Source organism: Prinia subflava, chromosome 1 (assembly GCF_021018805.1).
Source record: "Prinia subflava isolate CZ2003 ecotype Zambia chromosome 1, Cam_Psub_1.2, whole genome shotgun sequence".
Lineage (NCBI taxonomy): Eukaryota > Metazoa > Chordata > Aves > Passeriformes > Cisticolidae > Prinia > Prinia subflava.
Window position 1 is genome coordinate 133,903,891 of NC_086247.1, and position 19,207 is coordinate 133,923,097.

The 19,207-nt window shown below is 39.3% G+C and overlaps 1 protein-coding gene across 1 annotated transcript in view; it reads left to right on the plus strand.

Annotated features, from left to right (window-relative positions):
• The window catches only part of LOC134558888 (macrophage mannose receptor 1-like), a 32,050-nt gene extending 18,513 nt beyond the window's left edge, over positions 1-13,537 (plus strand). The window contains exons 21-30 of the mRNA XM_063413184.1: positions 791-905; positions 2,185-2,333; positions 3,860-3,962; positions 4,819-5,051; positions 6,542-6,707; positions 7,713-7,865; positions 8,122-8,238; positions 9,452-9,619; positions 11,549-11,590; positions 11,971-13,537. Of these exons, the coding sequence (XP_063269254.1) occupies positions 791-905; positions 2,185-2,333; positions 3,860-3,962; positions 4,819-5,051; positions 6,542-6,707; positions 7,713-7,865; positions 8,122-8,238; positions 9,452-9,619; positions 11,549-11,590; positions 11,971-12,209 (1,485 nt within the window). The 3' untranslated portion in view covers positions 12,210-13,537. The remainder of the gene's footprint in view (positions 1-790; positions 906-2,184; positions 2,334-3,859; positions 3,963-4,818; positions 5,052-6,541; positions 6,708-7,712; positions 7,866-8,121; positions 8,239-9,451; positions 9,620-11,548; positions 11,591-11,970) is intronic.
• Positions 13,538-19,207: the final 5,670 nt, after the last annotated feature.

Consider the following 19,207-nt stretch of genomic DNA (forward strand, 5'->3'; position numbering starts at 1 on the left):
TGGATGTTGTCCTCCTTTTCCTTCTCTCTCTCAGTCCTGAGGAAAAGTCATAAACTCAGTGTCTTTCTTCCGTTTCATGGTGCTCTCTCATGCTAAAATCTGTCTCTCTTCCTCACCTGCTGGAAGAGGAGCTTTAAAGGCTCTTCCCTTGACTCTTCCCTAAGTATTTATACACCACTTCTGACCACCTTCCATTTTCCTCAATTTTTCCACAAACTGACTGATTAACTTTTCAGTTGCATGCTTTGGGTAGCACATTTGGGTTGCTTGCCTCTGACAAAGCTGTCTAATAACTTAAACCTCATGAGGTCCTATTACAAGAAATGATAAATTCATGGCTTTCTTTACTGTGTCAGAATAATTTTCTTTCTGTGATTATTCTGTGAGAACCAAATCCAGTTTGACAAATAGGGCAACAGAAGCTGAGATATTTTGCTCCAATAACATATCTTGTCCTTTTATTGTTTTCTGAGATCTTCTTCAGCATTTCTCTCATGGCCACATCTCAGAATTGTGCTCAGAAGGTTTAATGCAATTTCTGCTGAGATCAGTAGACTGACATAGTCCTTCCTTTAAGTATATGCAGAAATATTTGGCTTTTTATTAATTTTCTAGTACAGGTTTTCTCTATAATTTAAACCTAAAGACAAGGTAGTAAGTACTGTTAAACTAGCAAACCTCCCCTTTTACGTGAAATATCCATTTTATTTTGTTTGTTACAAACAGAAATGTTTTAATCAGAAATTGAAACAGCATCTAGATTCATATTTGGCACACTTCTCTTTTTCAGTGTTTTAAACTCTTTGGCTTTGATGAAAATGACACATTGACATGGCATGCTGCACGAAACAACTGCATTGATCTTGGAGGAAATCTGGTTACTATATCAAAGAAGGAAGAGCAAGGTATAAAGTACCAATGTTTTGACACTGATGACAGACCACTTAATTCCTGATAAAAAGATTAAAAAATATATTAGAGCTTTTGCCATATATGCAATTATTAATTCCATATTAATACAAATCTATGCTGAATGAGAAATTGCACCTTTGGAAAAATGTTTGCATAGGTTTTAGTGTCTTTATTAAAATCATAGTTTGGAGGTTAATAAAAGATGTACCTCTGAAATATTAAATATTTTTATTAGAGCCTTGTCATGTAATTAAATATACTTTTATTTATTTATTTATTTATTTATTTATTTATTTATTTATTTATAATTTTTTTATTAAGAAACTAGCTGATACTTGAAGTCACTTCCAACACTGGCCAATCTATGATTCTATGATTCTGTGCCAAAATAGCACAGACAAGGTGTAATATCCAACCCCAAATCACTGTGCACCCACTGCTGAGCCAAATGCTGTGGGTGTCAGTGCAGGACACATCCTCAGGCAGCAGAAGGCTCCAGTGCTGGAGTCCCAACTTCTCCCTGTTCTCCTTGTTCTGCTGGACCTCAGAACCTGCTGGTCTTGCTGCCCAGCATGATGCAAATATTTTAAGAGGCCTCATGTTTTCTGGGGAGATGTGCTACCTCAAGTCCTGAGGGATGCCCATGGACCATCTCCTACCTCACTCCATCAGTGCTGGTGGTTTAAACTTCCTCTCTGTAGCAGAGGAACGAGATTATTTTAGTGCAAAATCAGTAGAGGCAGGAGCTAAGGAGAGCAGTGTCTGGCATTCCACAAATTCATACATATTTGGTTTATACATACCTGGTTATTAAGTAAGGTGGGGGTTTTTTACGTTATACCTGTTTAGAAATGAAGTAATTAAGTCAGGTTAACAAAGAATTAACCAAAGAAGAAAAGGGAGTTCACACTCAGTGGACTCATTTTCTACATACCAAGGCTTAGTGTACTCATGTTAATTTCTTCAATACATTAAAATATTTTCCATGCTTCCTCAGATGATGAACAACATAGAAGAGTGTACAAATAAATCCCTGTTTCATTAAAAATTTGCCCATCTTTCAATTCGTAAATACTTTTTTCCAATTTTAACTTCAGATGACTGATGTTAAACATCTATTAATACATATTAATTTTATTTTTGTCATAAGATTGGCACCTTGTTATAAAGACAGAACACATCATCCTGGTTCCAGGCACTATGAAGTCTGTGGTGGTGAGGAAGAGTACATTCAGTTTCCTTCCTTATACAATTTTTCTTTTTTCCCTTCAGCTTTCCTTATGTCCCTCTTAAAAAATGCTGCAACAGATGCTTGGATTGGACTGAATGACATAAATCAGGAGCACACATACTTATGGACAGATGGAAGCCCAGTAGACTACACAAACTGGGCAAAAGGTTCCCGAAGTTATTATAGTATGGTAAGCATCAGTTTCTGTTTGTCCCTTAAACATTACAACTTTGGTAGATGGACAACATATGTGTAGCTACTGTTGTATTTATGTCTTCTTCTTTATGAAGATTTTTAGTAGTCTCATTGCCTCTTAAAAACAGAGTAGCCATGTGAAAGATGTATTTTCAGACACATTTTTTCAGATTCTGTATTTGTCATGGTTCTGCATGACTCCAGACAGAGGTTTGGAAGAATTATGCAAAACTCAGACAAGTGAGCAATTTCCTTCATTTTAGCATGAATCATCAGGATATTTGAATTAACCATAGCATAAACTACATAATTTTGGGATGCAGTGTTATTTAGATGTGATGAAAATACTCAGATAATTGCATGCATTGACAATTCTTGGCACTGAACCTGTCAAGAAAAATGCATTGAATGAAATACTGAAAAGAAGGAGTCTGAGTCTTCCTTTCTAATTTTTATCTTCCCATAATCTTCATTTTGAAAAATCCTTTCTCTATGCCTTGAAACTTCTGGCATCTCTATACCTTTTCGTGTGTAATTGTAAGACAAAACTTAGTGTTACTCAGTAATTGTTAAATGGCCAATGTAGAATACTTCCCAGTTGTATTATTTCTATACTCCTATGCTAGCTCTACCAAGTTTCTCTCTTTTCATAAGAAAGTCATTCCATTAAAATGGAAAAAGGTTCTTTGAGGTCCAACTACCACCAGGCTAGAGCTGTGTTTTGGGATCTCCAGGGCTTCCCCATCTCACACATGCCTGTGCTTTCTGCAGAAGGCTGTGACCATTCCCCTGCAGAAATCACTTCACATACAACTTGACAAGACCTGGGCTAGTGCCAGAAGGGGGTTTGGAGGTAGCATAAGGTTACACTGAGGTGAGGTGGGGACAGCTAGTCCCTCCTCCTGCAGAAGGCCAAGCCACATTCTTCTCATGCTGTGGGAGGAAAGGAGGAAGGTAAAGGATCCAAAGTGCAGCAGAAAGGGTGCAGGAGGTGTCTCCCACAAAAGGTTGTTTCTGACAAACTACCTCTACATTACTGCACTGTGGTGACCACTTTGCCTCCTAGTCCTGAACTGGGGAAGAAGAAGGAATTCAGCTCTCCAGGTAAGCTTCAGTGCTGGGAAGAATTGCTTCTCAGCACTTCCCCATAACTTCCAGGAAAACAGCAACAGACCTGTGGAGACCTGTGAGCCAGACCTGGCACACACAAATGAACCCGCACACATGCACACACCTACAGGGACATGCACAGAGTTATGTACACCCAGACAGTCCCAGACACATCCTCCTGTGTCTGTGCTGAGCCCTGCCACTCCCTCTGTCACCCAAGGGCAGGCTTTCCTGGGGTTGAGTTGCAAAAGCTTGTTGCCATATAATGTGCCTAAGCATTGGCTGTATGAATTTTATAACCTTCAAACTATTCCTCTGTATGTACCTGTGTGTGATACATGGGTCTCCAGAATTAGGAATGTTTTCTACCTGTCCACATCTTTCTTCTTGTTAATCTCATTTGTCTTGTAGGATGACTGTGTCTTTTTGATGAAGAACCCTATTGAACAGGCAGGGAAATGGAAAGATGAAGGATGTAAAGCAAGCAAAAGTTACATCTGCCAAAAAAGTTCTGGTGAGTTTTCTTTCACCGCTTTCTAGTAGACCTGATTTATTGTGGTGATTTCAAACTGGTGCTAAAAGTGACTTTCCTGTAATTCTGCTCTAACCTAACCAAAATTAATGACAGCATCACGCACATTATGGACCCTTTTAACAAGATGATCATGCTTTTTTTTTTTTTTTTTTGAGAAGATCTCTAAACATTTTCTATTTCAAAACCTAGACCAGTAAATAACAAAAAAACCCCAAAAACTCACCAAAAAAAGACCCAACCAACCAACCAACCAAAAAAACTATGTATCATCATGTAGTTTACTACTTTTGGCAGTCAAGGATGGCTGAGTGCAGTCTTTACATCTTCAAAACTGGAATTTTTAATGTTATACTAAAACCACTGCAACTTCTTTATTTTTTAAAACAGCCCAGCTTAATTTCCTTTACATTCTTTTCCAGACAATTTCAGCAGCAGAAGTTACATCCCTCTGCTTGCTGATGGTGTGTTTAGCATACCCTGTTCCTTGCCAGAAATAGAACAAATGCCAATATATAATGGAAAACCAGAAGGAATTGTTCCTTTTAATGCCTTACATTGGTACAATACGGTCTGGGTAGGTCTGGTGCTTACAAGGTGTATTTCTGGGGATGATACAGATACTTATGCTAAAAGGTCATTCTGACAAGTATTAGAAACGTTTGTCACAGTACATGAAAATGTGGCTTTCCTCACTGCAGGGATTTTTTGGACATATCTTGTTATTGCTGTTTCTCTTAATTACATGACAATTCCAGTAACTAGAACTTCTCTCAGTGTTATAGGTCTGAGCCAGTATAAAGTTACATTTTTGGTTGGTTTTTTTTTTGTGTTACAGACCCCAAACTGCTGCACTCCCAACCCACAGATCCAGTGTTTGGCTTTATCAATTATGGTGATGACCGCTATGAAGTCATCAACTACAAAATGAGCTGGGAAAAAGCAGAGAAGAACTGCAGGGACCAGTCTGCAGAACTGGCCAGTGTCCTGGATCCTTATGCTGAATCTTTCCTGTGGTTACAAATATTAAAGCATGGGGAACCTGTATGGATTGGCCTTAACAGCAACATAGTGAGTCCACCAAATGCTTGTGACAGTCTTAGATAAACCTTAGATAAGCCATTGGTCAGATCCACAGATGTGTGGCAGGAATCGAAATCTTGCAGAGGTTCCTGACTTCCCTCCACTTGAGGGGATTTACACATTTCAGTGTTTGTTCATGGTGTAAACAAGAACAGCCCCAGCCCACCCTTCAAAGGCCACCAAGGGTATAGCTGCAGCACTGAGTGGCTTCAGTGGTAAAAGTGACGATGAAGTTTTCACTTCTTCCTCCATGGTCTACCACAGGCTCCTGTGGTGGGGCAGTGCTGCTTCTGAAGGCACACTGTGGAGCACACCACAGGAAAAAATTTGGTTAAACATAGTTATTTCTTCATGAGCATAAGTTTTTGTTTCACAGCCCAGCAGCACAAGAGCTCGTGCTGGGCAGTAGTGGAAAGAGCAGGGCTCTGGCAATAGGGACTGCTTAGGCTGCTTTGTGGAGATAAAGCCCTGTGTGAACTGCCAACAAGCTCAGCTAAGAGTGGAAAGGTCTGAAATGGGAAGCATCAACATAGGCATGGAAAAAAGAACATGGATAAATAAAATGTAGCTGGATATTTTTGGAATTGAAGCTGGGGGGAGATCAAGTGGAGAGAGGCATAGCAAAAGCTTGATGGGACACAGGTCTGAGAGAGGTCTGAGAGATGCTGAGGTGAGAGGAACTGGAGCTGCACGTCAGTGAGAGCACTGGGAAACTGGGATTAGACAGGAATCTGGAACGAAACATGGCCAAAGGTCTGAAAGCAGACAGGAAAGGAAATGGCACAAAGAACAGGATGGGAGCCTGCCTCCAAAGATCACAGGAGGAAGGATCTATGCTGCACAGGATGGGGTGACAGGAGCCATGGATGTGACTAATGTCAGTCATCCTCTGCAAACACTGGTGATATCCACTGACAAAATACATACTCAGCTCATCTCTGGTAGCTGGTCCATGCAAGACCCACAATCTTACCACAAGTGCAGTTAACATGGGTGGCATGGGTCTGTGGTCCAGCCCCAAGGAAAGCCTCAGCAGTTTTTCTCTCTCCAGTGAAACCTCAGATTCTTCTCTTTGCTCTCTAAATACCTAGAGAAGCCTATGTTAGAGGAATGCTGACAATAGTTTCTCTGCAATCTTTATTTGATCTGAGTGTATATGTGGAGTCATTTAATAAACTCTTCATCCATATATTTACGTTTGTTACCTCATGACCCTTTGCCCATTTAGAGTATGAGACAGATGGTCTGAATTGAATAACATAGATTGCATGCTAAACAAATATCTGTAGGACCACTGCCCAACCTGCTGTGAAGAATGGGAGTGTGGACCAGTTTCTTACATATTCATGGCATAAACTTGTGCAAGAAACCACGATTCCCAATTTTTCCTAATTTCTGCATGCATTCAAGTGCAATCTTACTGTTCGTCCAATCTAATTCTTGTATGTGATGTAATCATAATTGTGATTTGCTTTTAGAGTGGCGGCCAATACGTATGGTCAGATAGAAGGAGGAGCAGGTACCTTAACTGGGGCAGTGGAGAACCAAATAAAAACAAAGCCTGTGTCTATGTAGATTTGGATGGTTTTTGGAAGACAGCGTCTTGCAATGAAACATTTTTATCTCTCTGTAAGCAATCCAATGGTAAGTTATGAATAGGACAAATGTGTTTGGGAGGCTGGAATTTGAGTTAATGTCTTTATTTGAATTTAATTTTCCATGTATGGAAAGGTTGTGATAAACAGTTAATGCCTTGTGATGAACTCTTACTTTTTTTAAGGAATAACTCTCAGATCCAGTCTGTCTTGTGTGATTTCCAGACATTTCATTTCACAGGCCAGTCAACACATGCACATCATAAAGACAGCTGCAATATTTCATGCCACATGCCATAGTGGTTTTCTGCATCCTTGTTTGTCAAGAACTATAGAATCAATCAACTTTAGCCTAGTTATAAATATATTAATCACATTTAAAAGTATCTTTTGAAATATTGTGAGTTAAGAAACTTCTGTCAGTGTAGGAGCCAAACAATTAATTTGTTTTTTGCATCTGCTCAAATACTTTAGTGCTCAAATATTGCATGCAATTTTCAAACATGTTTCAAATTATATAAGAAATTCATCATTTCTGCACCATAGTTCACAGCAAATTTTATACTAATTTAAGCTCTGTTTTTGCTTTAGTCAGATGATTATAATACTATTATAATTATAAAAAGGCTATAAATTCTGCTTTTACGTTGATTAGGGAGTATGATGTACAAAAGCAGGAACAGAAAACTTCTCTGGCTGACTTTTCTAGAAAATGGCTAGACACAAGCCACAGACTTGTGGTGTCAAGATCACTTATCTATACTGACTCATCCCTCATCCTGTTTCAGAGGTTTTAGGTAAAAATTGCCTTGTTGAAGACAATTGCAGTTAGAGTGGTATAAACCTCCTTTAGCAGACTGGAGAACCAGCTCCAACCAGAATAGTTCATTTCTAGTTTGTCAAGCTTAATTCAACACCATATAATTAATTCAGTCTACCCCGTATTCCTTTTCTTGAAATAAATGTCATATTTGTAGGGCTGATGTGTGGTGCAGGAGTACATATTTCACCTGGATTTTGAAATTCCAGTGAAACCTGTTTGTGTTCTCAATAGAGTTAATCCCTAGTGAACCACCACAGCTTCCTGGGAGGTGCCCTGAACCCAAGCGTGGTAGGTCCTGGATTCCCTTCCGTGGGCACTGCTACTACGTTCACACCACCTCTGAGGAAAGCTGGCCAGACGCTTCCATGATGTGCATTCAAATGGGTAAGTGCCCTTTTTTATTAGGATATTTTACAGGTTGTTTGTGTGTTTGGCTTTTTAATCCAGAATCAAATGACAATATGCAATGTGAGTATGTGTGTATCAGTTATAAGTTACACCTAATTTAAATTTATTATCAAGCATTTTGACTATATGGCAATGTTGGTCATGAAGCATGTAATTATTTTTTACTGACAGAATTACTTTAAAATTAAAAATCTTGCTTAAATTATATGTAATATTTAATTGATATTTTTAGGTGCCTCACTGGTTTCCATAGAAGATTCGGCTGAAATGAATTTTCTCCTACTCTACTTGTCTCCACTTGCAAGTGACTTCAGAAAGTTTTGGATAGGATTGTTCAAAAATATTGATGGTATTTATTTCACAATGCATACTGAGATGAAAATAGATTCTGAATAAACAGAGTGAATACTAAGGACTACTAACATACTAAATAATAGTACCAATATGCTAAATATTTATTGAATAATCAGGGAAAAATAACTAATAAATATTTAGTAGCTTTTCTGCTAAAAGCTATTATGTAAAACATAAACCACCAAGGGGTCTACACTTTCTGTATCTTTGTAAAAGATTTTAGATTAGCAGTGCAGTAGTTGACTAAAAATATTATTGCCGTTTTTAACTCAAATTACTTGACATTTAACCGCTGTAGTATTTTAAGCAAAATGTTGTATTGTCAATAAATGCAGAGTTAAATTAAATTAAAATTTATTTCTAGACAATGCAGGGCATTGCATCTCATATGAGCTGCCTAGAAAAAATTATTAATCTAAATTTCAGTGTTTTTTTCCATAAATTTTTGATGAAACCCTTCATTTCAGTCCAAATATATTTAGTGTTGTTTTGGTTTTTTTTTAAAATTTTTTTAACTGCTGTAATTGCAAGTTTGATGCTGTGTTCTATATCATCATAATTCTGAATAAGGTTTTTCTTGGCAGACTTTGAGGGTAAACCTCCAGAGTGAGTCTAGACTGGGCTTCAACTTCTGCTCAAGTCTGTGTCTCTCACCCAGAGGGTGAGGGAGAGAAGATGGCTGTTATTCCTACCTGATAGGAGATGCTTGACAGTCAGCAGATCAGATGATTAAAGAGAGAGCTAATTCAATTTGCAAAGATAATTAATAATCCGGCTCTAATAAAGTAGTTATTAGCTGATCTTGAATACACACATAAGGAAAATCTGAGCATTCTGTATGCCTGTACTGCTGATACTGGCTTGTACAGGTGCTCTGCTTTTCTTAAGGCCCCCAGGCACAGTCCTGGGTGCAGGCTTCAGCTAAAGGTCCCAGGGCAGCTGGACAAGCTTTCCTTACATCACTGCCAGCAGTGAACACTAATGAAGCTAACTTTGTGAACATTTGCATTTGGTACACTCCCACCTGAAAAGCTCTGGCTGTTAAAAGATTGAGAAATAAGTGCTTCAGAGTTAGAAATAGGTGTTCTGTGATACCAATTAATGCAACTAAAAAATCCCTGAGATTTGATCTGATCTGATCTATCATTGTCACCAGTAGACTAGAAGTTATTCTCCATTCACTCACTAGGTAATACATTTGATTTTAGGAGAATGGATATGGATGGACAGAAGTGCGGTGGAATATGTTAACTGGGAGAAAGGAGAGCCTACAGTACTTTTTGATGAACACTGTGTTGACATGGATGTCTCAAGTGGAACTTGGAGGACCTATTACTGCTCTGTTGACCAGAATTTTATTTGCAAAATCCCCAAAAGTAAGTTCTGAATTTCTGTACATTGGATTATTTTAAAAGTAGCTGTTAACACACATCAGGCCAAACCTTTTAGGCACTGGGTACACTTTGTGCATTGGTGCTGATGCATGTGCACCTGAATCAGAGCCAAGAGTAATTTCTGTTAAAAATGGTGAGAAATAATGTTGGATAATAATCTTAGTCACTGTTCCCTCAGTTTAAAAGCACTGATTTCTGAGCATTTACTGGACCCCGAGGTAGGGAAGAACATATCTTCTGTTGAGAGTGCAGAGAACACTCATGGATATTATGGTTAGAGTGCAAGGAGCAGTAGATGATGACCAGATGATTAGAGAGTGCTGAGAGGAAAGGCAGATCCTCTCCAAGAGGTGAGCTGAGGGGAAGCAGTACAAAGTCACTGAAGTCCTGCAGAGGGAAGGTAGGTGCTGCTGATGGGGACAGTACCTCCATGGTCAAATATGCTGGGATCTGCTGGATGAGCAACAGGGAAGCAAAAAGCGAGGAAGGGCAGTGGGGTCCAGTTCATTTCTCTGCTGACAGAGGCAGCGTGAGACATGCCAGGACAACCAAACAGCACTGTCTGCTTCATTTGTAATGGTTACTTGTGGCCCTGTGGTGTTTTGGATGACCACATCAAATGTAAAATCTGAGTGTCACAGGCTGGGGCAAGTCCTGCTTTTGTGCACAGCAGTGCTGCAGAAAACATGAAGGAAGTAAATCTGCACACGTGCATCTGTCAGTGGTCACTGCATGTGCACAGACCCAGCTGTGTTTGCACACATCAGCTGGGAGACAGTTTGAAACAGGTCACACTTGCCCCTGCAAACAGATCCACCACACAAATGTAATTGATATACAGAGAACCACTTCTGCCTGTGGATCTTCACGTGTTGGCAGGTTGGCAATGGAGTCATCTGTGAACATTTTAGAGCCAAACCAGTCAGTCCTGCGAGCATTAACTGAATCATACTCCACAAGCAATGGAGGGAGAAAAGGAATCTGCCTAGAAATACAGCTAAAATGCTGAGTACAGCTGTGCTTTTCATTTTTGCAAGTGCAAAAAAAAATGGAATTCTTTAGTGTGAAATGTTAAGCTTTACACTGTGGAAGAGTAAAAACTTTGAACATAATCTACCTTACATAAAAAGTGTTCAAAGCAATGAATAGTGAGATGACAGTTAGTCTTGGGGTTTTCTTTTTTTACAAGTGTTTCTAGAGAGTATATTTCATGGATTCTGCATAATTTGTCAAAACATATTTTCATATATTTTTCATGTGTACACACATTGTTCAATTCTAGGGCCCCCAGCACAAGAAAAACTCAAGTGGGTTATCTTCAAACCATTTGAAATAACCTACTTTTAAAATAGCTTGGTTCAGAGAAGGACTTTGAGGATGGTCTGAGGGCTGGAGCACTTGCCATATGAGACAGGCTGGGAGAGCTGGGATTGTTTATTCTGGAGCAGAGAAGAGTCCTGGGAGTCCTTCCAGTCCTTCCAGTTCCTAATGGGGGCCCACAAGACAGCTGGAGAAGGACTTCTTCTAAGGGCATGACAAGTGACAAGATAAGGGACTTTAAAGTAAAAATGAGTAGGTTTAAATTATATATTATGAAGAAATTCTTTACTGTGAAGGTAGTGAGCAACTGGAACAGGTCCAGAGAAGTTATGGCTACCCAGCCGAGGAAATGTTCAAGGCCAGGCTGGACAGGGGCTTGTGAGAAATTTGGTGTCTGTAAGATGTCCCTATCCAGGGCAGGGGGGTTGGAACTGGATGATCTTTACAGCTTTTTCCAACCCAAACCATTCTATGATTCTATGATTATTTAAAAATTGTTATGGACACAAAGTAAAAATTATGCATGCGGTATTTATTTCATTGAACTGTTGCTTTCAAACTGTATAATATACATATTTTTAAATTTTGAAGTTGCTGAAGTTGAGCCAACCCATGATTCACCTGTCAACAATGGTAAGTTGGTTTCTTTTGAGCCCAATAAACAGAAATTTCAATAGGTTTATAGGCATTCATTATTTACAAATGGAGTTTCCTCCAGAAGCTTTCATTTAAATACCCATTTAACTGTCATATTTTAAGTCTGTTCAAAACTTCTCTCAAACTGGATGTCTTCCTTTTCCTTATAAGTTGTGTATGTAGTACAATATAATGTTCCTTAGAACAGATTAAGTCAAATTTAGTATATTTATGTGGCACATGCATCAATTTTAACTGTAATTATGATTGTTCAGTACTTTTTTTTTTACTCAGTTGCTTATTTAGGGAGACATTTGTTTTATGCAACAGCAGTCTCTGGGCATTTGTAGCAATTGTTTCTGTTTTGTCTTCCACAGCATCAATAAACAAAGCTGCTGCTTCATCATCAGGTGGTTTAGGTGGGATGATTTTTATGCTGACATTCTTTCTGCTAGCTGGCACTGGCCTCACACTGTATTGTTTCTATAAAAGAAGACGTGATCGACAAATGTTCACAGCGGGATTTGACAATGCCATATACCGTGGTGACCTTGGAACTCATGAATCAAATTGTCTTGTGACCAATATTGAAGAAAATGAACAGGAAACAATTTAATAGGCTGGGTAATCTTGGGCCTGATTTTGAAAACAATTGAAATGTTGGCATATGAGAATTCTTAAGGAAAGCAATTTTCTCCAACGGAAATTCAACTTAATTTTGCATGGAGTGCTTCTTGCTTTCTCTACTAGCAGGAACAAGCAAAATTGCAAGGCAGATGAAGAGATCTGCTCACAAACTTTAGTACCTGGAGGGTTGTTGAGCTTTCACATGGACCTGGAGCTATGTTGTGTCAGCCAACACTCAAGGCAGCTCCAGTCTCTGCGCACATCCAGCATTATCTTTAGGCACAAGAACTGTGTTCACCATATTCAGTTGTGGGAATATGGTCCTTAGCATGTTCCAAAAAGTATATCCAGACCTGTAGGTATCCTGAAAATGTCCTGTTGATCTCCAGCACAGACTGGCAGAATTGCACAGGCTGGACAGGAGGTCCAAGCTCACCTGCAGCTCCCTGCTGCAGATCCTTCCCTGAAGCAAGGCCAGGTCCCAGCCTTGGTCAGGCAACCTGCTCCAGTGCTGCTGGTCCACATCTTCTTTTTCTACTGAGGTACCACAGAAACTCTTTGTGTTAGCCATAATACCAGAATTAACATAAGTTGCTCCTCTTTTTATGACTGATGGAAAGCAAAGTGTAAATTGTACTTCTGCTATAGTTCTGTAACATATGCTGAAAAATCAACTATGATGAGAGGTGGGAATGTATTGTGAATAGTAGTGGTTTATCTTTTAAACAGTGAAATAGGGATTTCAAAGGATGCTGCAAAAGGGTGGGAAGGAAAGGGGAATTACACTTAATTCACAGCTGAACATTTACATAAAATGTATTCTTGATATCTCCAATGCCAGTGTAGAATTCTTAAACTTCGAGGCCATTTTTTCAAAGCCTAATGAAACTTACCTTTAGAATGTCTTTTCTAATTTCTAACCAAATTCTCCCTGTCCAAGTCTATTTTAAACCTTTGAGAGTCATTCTAGGCTTCCATCATGATGGAGCTGATGGCATTACATCTCATGCTGGTCTACTGGTGTATTCTCAGTCTTCATAAACCCTAAAATAGACTCACATTTTTCATCTTCATTCGTGTTTTTCATCTTCACTTTCCAAGTGTCTTTTATGCCAAATGCAAACAACCAAATGGCTCAAAGCTATTAGTGTAGTGGATGTCCTTATTTAATTTGAAACTTTTTGATATCTTAATCTTTTGACAGGTTTTAATTGTGTTTAAGTTAAAATATTTTGTGTGTGTATGAAATACATGTAAATAAGTTTTTATTCTGCGTTGGTTCACTAAACAGGAATTAAAAGGCTGATTCTAAATAAAGTGTGTGTCTCTTCTTAAACAGAGCTTATCATAACAGCAAAAAGAGGAAGGAGGGGTAGAGCTCTCAGTCTTTTATACACAAATGAGCATCCATTTTTCCTAGTCTAGCATGTTCTAAAATGGTCTTTACCAACCTGTGAAAATGTGTCTCATTGCTTCTTTATTTATAAAATTTGAAGGTTTATCCTAATAATTGTCTAATGAAAGTCTTTTAATTTAAGACAACTTTTGTGCTGTTCTGCTCCAGGGGTTTCTGAGACAGATTTTACATATTGATATCTCTTTCATATGTCCTCTCAGTATTTGCTGATAGCAATGCTAGCTCTTCCTTTTACATTTCACTGGCTACATCTTCAAGACCTCTGATCCCTTCTGCTGTTCCCTCCTAGACCCTGTGCTGTGGTGTGTAGGTTCTTCTGACAGTGCACTGCCCCAGTAGATAAGGTATTTCAGCTGAGATCCTCACTGCACTGAGCAGATTAAAAAGATTTAATCCACTCTTCTAACACCTTTCATAAAGGACCCCTTCCATCTGGCTTGTCTGAATTTGTTCCACAGGATGCATAATTTTGGAGAAAGAAGTGCCTACCAGAAAACTATAGGCCAAACCCAGGAAGTATGCCTAATTAGAGTTAATTATTGAAAGTTTCCAAGGACTGATAAGCCTTAGCAGTCTTGTTGCATTTGTGAGAACTGAATCCAGAATTCACCAGGTCTGTACAGGGTTTCCAGTGCCCAAGAATATCAGGAGAGAGAGGTTTCTGCATCTTGGACCGCACTGGAGACAGCAGTGGCTGATCCTGGTGGTGAAGTGTAAGACCCTCTGAGGAACTTCCCAGACACCTCCAGAATTCCCTGGAGTGCCAGTATAGCTCTTTGAAACTGAATGTACAGCTGGGATTAATTTCAGAATATTGCTCCTATCAATATTGGTGATTGCCTGTGAGTGAACTTTGTGAGTGAAGAAGTGAATGTGCTGTGTACATAATTATTTGCTTGTAAGCGCTTCACTCTATTCATAATAGTTTGTTAGAGAAAAACCCAAACAACAGAACAACTTGTTTTAAGAAACGCAGTTTATGATCTGCATTTCTTCCCTACCAACGAAGCAGGAATTTACAAGAAACTTTGGGTTTCCATACATCCTCACATGATGGATTTTCTTCTCAAAATTAATGGTTACTTGTAGATTTTTTCATTCCAAATTAGTCTCCTGCAGCTAGATTTCTGAAGGAAAGCCGTCCTTGCCACTATTTGATACCAAATCCTAGTTAATAGGCCAACTCCAAGAATGCTCATCAGATAAGACAGGTCCAGTACCTAGTTTAAAGACTACTTGTGTGAAGGCAGGAAAGAGATATCAAATGTTTGGACACAATTTGGTGGTAAAAGCAATCTTTCTACCAGGCCTAGGAACCTTCACTGTTGCACTGTTGCAAACAGAAAATGTGGGAATCACAATTTGTCAGCTTGTCCTGCTTCCACATAGATTCTGGATTTTGTCTTATGTGCAACAAAATAGCATTTGCAAAATGTCTCTCCACATAGAAAGGATGTTGACACCTACGTTCTCAGTTGCTTGCCCTTGCTTTCTCTATATTAGGGTGTTATTTTAGAGACAATGTCCTGCTTTTTCTCACAATTTTCATGATATCCGTAGCCTATAACATGGATGAAAAAGCAATCGATTCTCTACTTGCACTTATTATAGTGTAAGAAGAAGTAACTGCCTTTAAGGAAGGAAAAGCTGTAGAAAAAGTCATCACTGGAACTTTCTCTAAGGTCAGACAGTAACAGAGCCATGGCAGGCAGATATACAAAGAATGGAACATCCTGCTCTTCCAAAAGAATATCAGTTTACAGAGAAAATTTCTAATATCAGTATCAGTACCTGTTAGATTCAGGCCCTTGGCTAAACATGAGCCTCAAAAGAAACTGTTGAATTACAAGCCTTTACTTTTGTCATTTGAAACTAGGGGACTGAAAAAGGAAGTGAAGAGTAAGGAAGTTCTATAAATACGAAGAGAATAGATAGATAGTTGTGAAATGAGCTAGTGCCTTCAGGCCAGCTTCCAATGGACAAGAGCCAGGCTTTCCGGGGTCAGTAGGAGAGGTGCAAACTGCTCCATAAGCACAACGTTGTCCTGATGTCACTGCATCCGGACAGAGGAAGAGCTGGTCTCTTCTCAGCTGCATCCTTATCTGACATATCCAGTTTTCTGGGCACAAGGTTTTGCTGTGCACAGCTGTTCATTATCTGTTATAAAATCTTTTGAAGGACTTGGTTAGTGTTTTAAGGATGTGGTTAGTGGTTCTGCTTCCTCTGAGGACATGTTTGCTCTCATTTCTGGAGAATGCATACGGTGCAACCATTATGTTGGCTTTTTACCCAGACTATTGATCTAGACATCTAGATGAAATCCATCTTGCTTGCTTTTAGAACTGACATGGTTTTGCTTTACAGTTGATAATCAGGAATATATATGGAGGACTAGCAGTTGTTTTGTTGTCCACCAGATCAGGCAAATGCTGACACAGAGGTTCTAGACATAGAAGAGAATAATATTCAGTATTTGGAGGAATAGGGGATTGTGCAGTGAGAAACATTGACTGAGGTTGGTAAGAGCATGGCAAACAAAAATGCAAATTGTCCAAACAAAGGAGAGTGAAAGGAAAGGTCAAAGTAGAAATGAAGGAGTTTGAATCAAGCCAGAAGTGCTGACCATTCCTAGGAGAGACAGGCAAGGTTGAGCATGGCAAAACAGAGGTATGGGACATGCAGATGCTGCAGGGAGAAGTCCAGGATAGGACTCCTGGTTGTGAGGAAGGAATAGAGGGTTGAATATACTTTGCATATGAAAATCAAGAACAAAATCTGATGTACCTAAAGTGAACTGTTGCCTCAGGAGCACTGTTCAGACCACAGGAAAGAGTGTGTGTGTGGATGGGGAAGGGCTGTAGCATGTAAGATATTTGTATGTTTGTTCCTATTTGCCTGGGTGCTCTTGTGCTCTTTGGAAAGGCCACAGCTGGGGATCAGGGATGAAGGCAGGCTGCCTCTCCACCTTGCCCCGGCTCCTGATGTCTTTCACAGGGCAGAGCCATCTAGAAAGATGAGGAGATGGTTTCTTTCCTGAAAGCAGTGAGTGTGCAAAGGGTGGGGATGATGCTTCAGAGCATCGTGCTAGAGTGAGGAGGATAGGAGGGAACCCAGGGTTTTCCTAAGAGGAACAGAAAGTGGACCTGTGGGGAAGCCTCTGGGGCAGTGGAAAGGAAGAGGTTTTTGCTAGAGTGCTACAGAGGAACTGCATGGGTTGTTTTGCAACCCAAGAAGCCACTGAGAGAAAGCTTACAGCAAGCACTTTCTCTGCAAACATGTGAAAAGTGGAGACATTTGTTTTTAAACAACTTATTGGAGAACGAACACCCCCTGGTGTTCATTCCCTCTGGAACACGTTCCGTTTGAAGAAAAGGTGCTGATATTTCAACCTGCTGGATCTGTCCCCCTTGGGGTTCACTCTCACTGGGTGTTGGAAAGAGACAACAAAAGGCAAAAGAAAAGGTATCTTGGCCTGTAATTAGTGAGGGGGGTTGAGAGGGGTGAATAATCTGTCAAAAGGCAAATGAAATAGTAAAAATGAGGTTTGATTGCATATCTCCCATCTGCACAAGGATTTCTCCTCCAACTCATGTTTTAGAAAATATTTTTGTTTTTTTTTTAATTGTGGGCAGTAGGAACAGTAACCTTTTCTCCTACTAATAGTACTTTTGATTTTGGAGCTACCACACAAGACGGTCATGCTTGTCATGCTGCTTTTGAAAGTAAGCTTCTGTCAAAGGCACCATTTGCTGCGTACATTGCCTTAATGATACATTTAAAAGTGCACAAAATTTAGGGTCTATTCAGAGCTGAATCTGTTTGCCACAAAATTTTAACAGGAAATGGGAAATTAGGAATATACAATCTCCATATGTCGCAAAGATAACAAAAGTCTGGAAAAGAAGAGGCCCTTTATCTCCTGACTGTTTAGTTGCCCAAGCAGGTTCATTTAACACACATAACAGTGAAACTGTCCATTCTTAGTTGGATTACAAATGAAAAAGAATTGATTATGCCACAAAGAAATGCCTACATTATAATTACTTCACTGAATATGTGAAATTCAATGATATAGAAATTTAGAATAGTAACACAAATCAGGAAGGGATTTTAAACAAATGAGGAAGCAAGATAAAAAGGAAGGAAATACTTAAATTTTGCTTAAAAGCTGTTTACATTCACCTAAAGAATGACAAAAGAAAACCACAGTCCATGAATTTTCTTCCTTTAAATATTTTCCATTGCTTCTTGTGTGCTTTTATAATTTGACTAAAACTGCCTTGGCTACTATAATAATTTCAATTCCAGAAGTTTAGTATTTTCTTATAACTCCAAATATTCATAAGGAGTTTTTTTCTCAATTATTCCTATGGTGTTTGATAATTCAAACAACTAAAGTGTCATTCAGAGTGAATTTCGTAAATGGTTCCTGCCTTTTCTCACATTTAGTTTGTTCCACATAGCATGACACTTTACTCTTGTTCTCATGCCAACACCGCTTGACTCATAGTTTTTCAACTGATGACTTTTAAAAGGAACATCTCTGAAGTACAATACACTTCTTTTTTGTAAATAGCCTAGTGGCAGACTATTATGATTTAGTTCAGAGGACTAAAATGTAAATTCACTCCTTTCCATGAAGAGCAATGGTAGCTCTGTGTCTGTATTTTTTACTTTCATTAAAATAAATTTTCTCTGGTCAGATTTTCCTTACTTCGGAATCTTCAATTTTTCATTTAATTTCTCAAGCCATTTACTTTATATATTCTCAAGCCATATTCTTTATATATTCTTTATGAAGTTCATTCTGTATTTTAGTCTTTGGATGCTTCCAGCTGTCCCCCACTCTGCTCCCCACTATTTGCACTTCATCAGGAAGTGTACATGCCCAGAAACTGCAGGACTGAATGTCTTCTAAACAGTGGTGAAAATGGTCACATACATTTTTGTATGCAAAAATGCCTGAATTGAAAAGCCACATTCATGCTGGTGTGACTATTACAGTTACTGATAAAGAGTAAGAATGAAAGAAATTTGGCAGAGCCAGTCTTTTTTGTGAATTACTCTGTGGAAAACATGACCTAAATGTCCTGTATCACTGGTAGTGCTTTAGGAAAAATCCTACAATTGCTGAAATAGGGACAGAGATAGTAATGAAAGAAAGGAATTCCTTATTCTATGCTTTGAAATATTCTCATGACTCTTACTGTGTTCAGGAAAGCTGGCTATCTGCTCTTCAATAGTGATTGAATGATTTTGCTGTAGCTCTGAGACACCCGTGAGATCAGGCACGGACATTCCCAGCGTCTTCAGAGGCAGAGCAGGTGCAAGGACAGCACAGGAGGATCTCTGGCACCTTTCTTGCTCTTTGAAGCAGGGCAGCCTGGGCACAAGGCTTTGGCTGCAGACAGGAGTGAGGTGATCCCTGGCCAGCTTGGGTCAGTGGCTCTGGCATGCAGACCCCAAGCACCTTCCCTGACATGCTGCTGCACTTCAGAGATGCAGCATCTTTCATCTGCCACTGAGTGGAGTCCTTAACAAGATTACAGATGTGCAAGTCTGGATTCCCC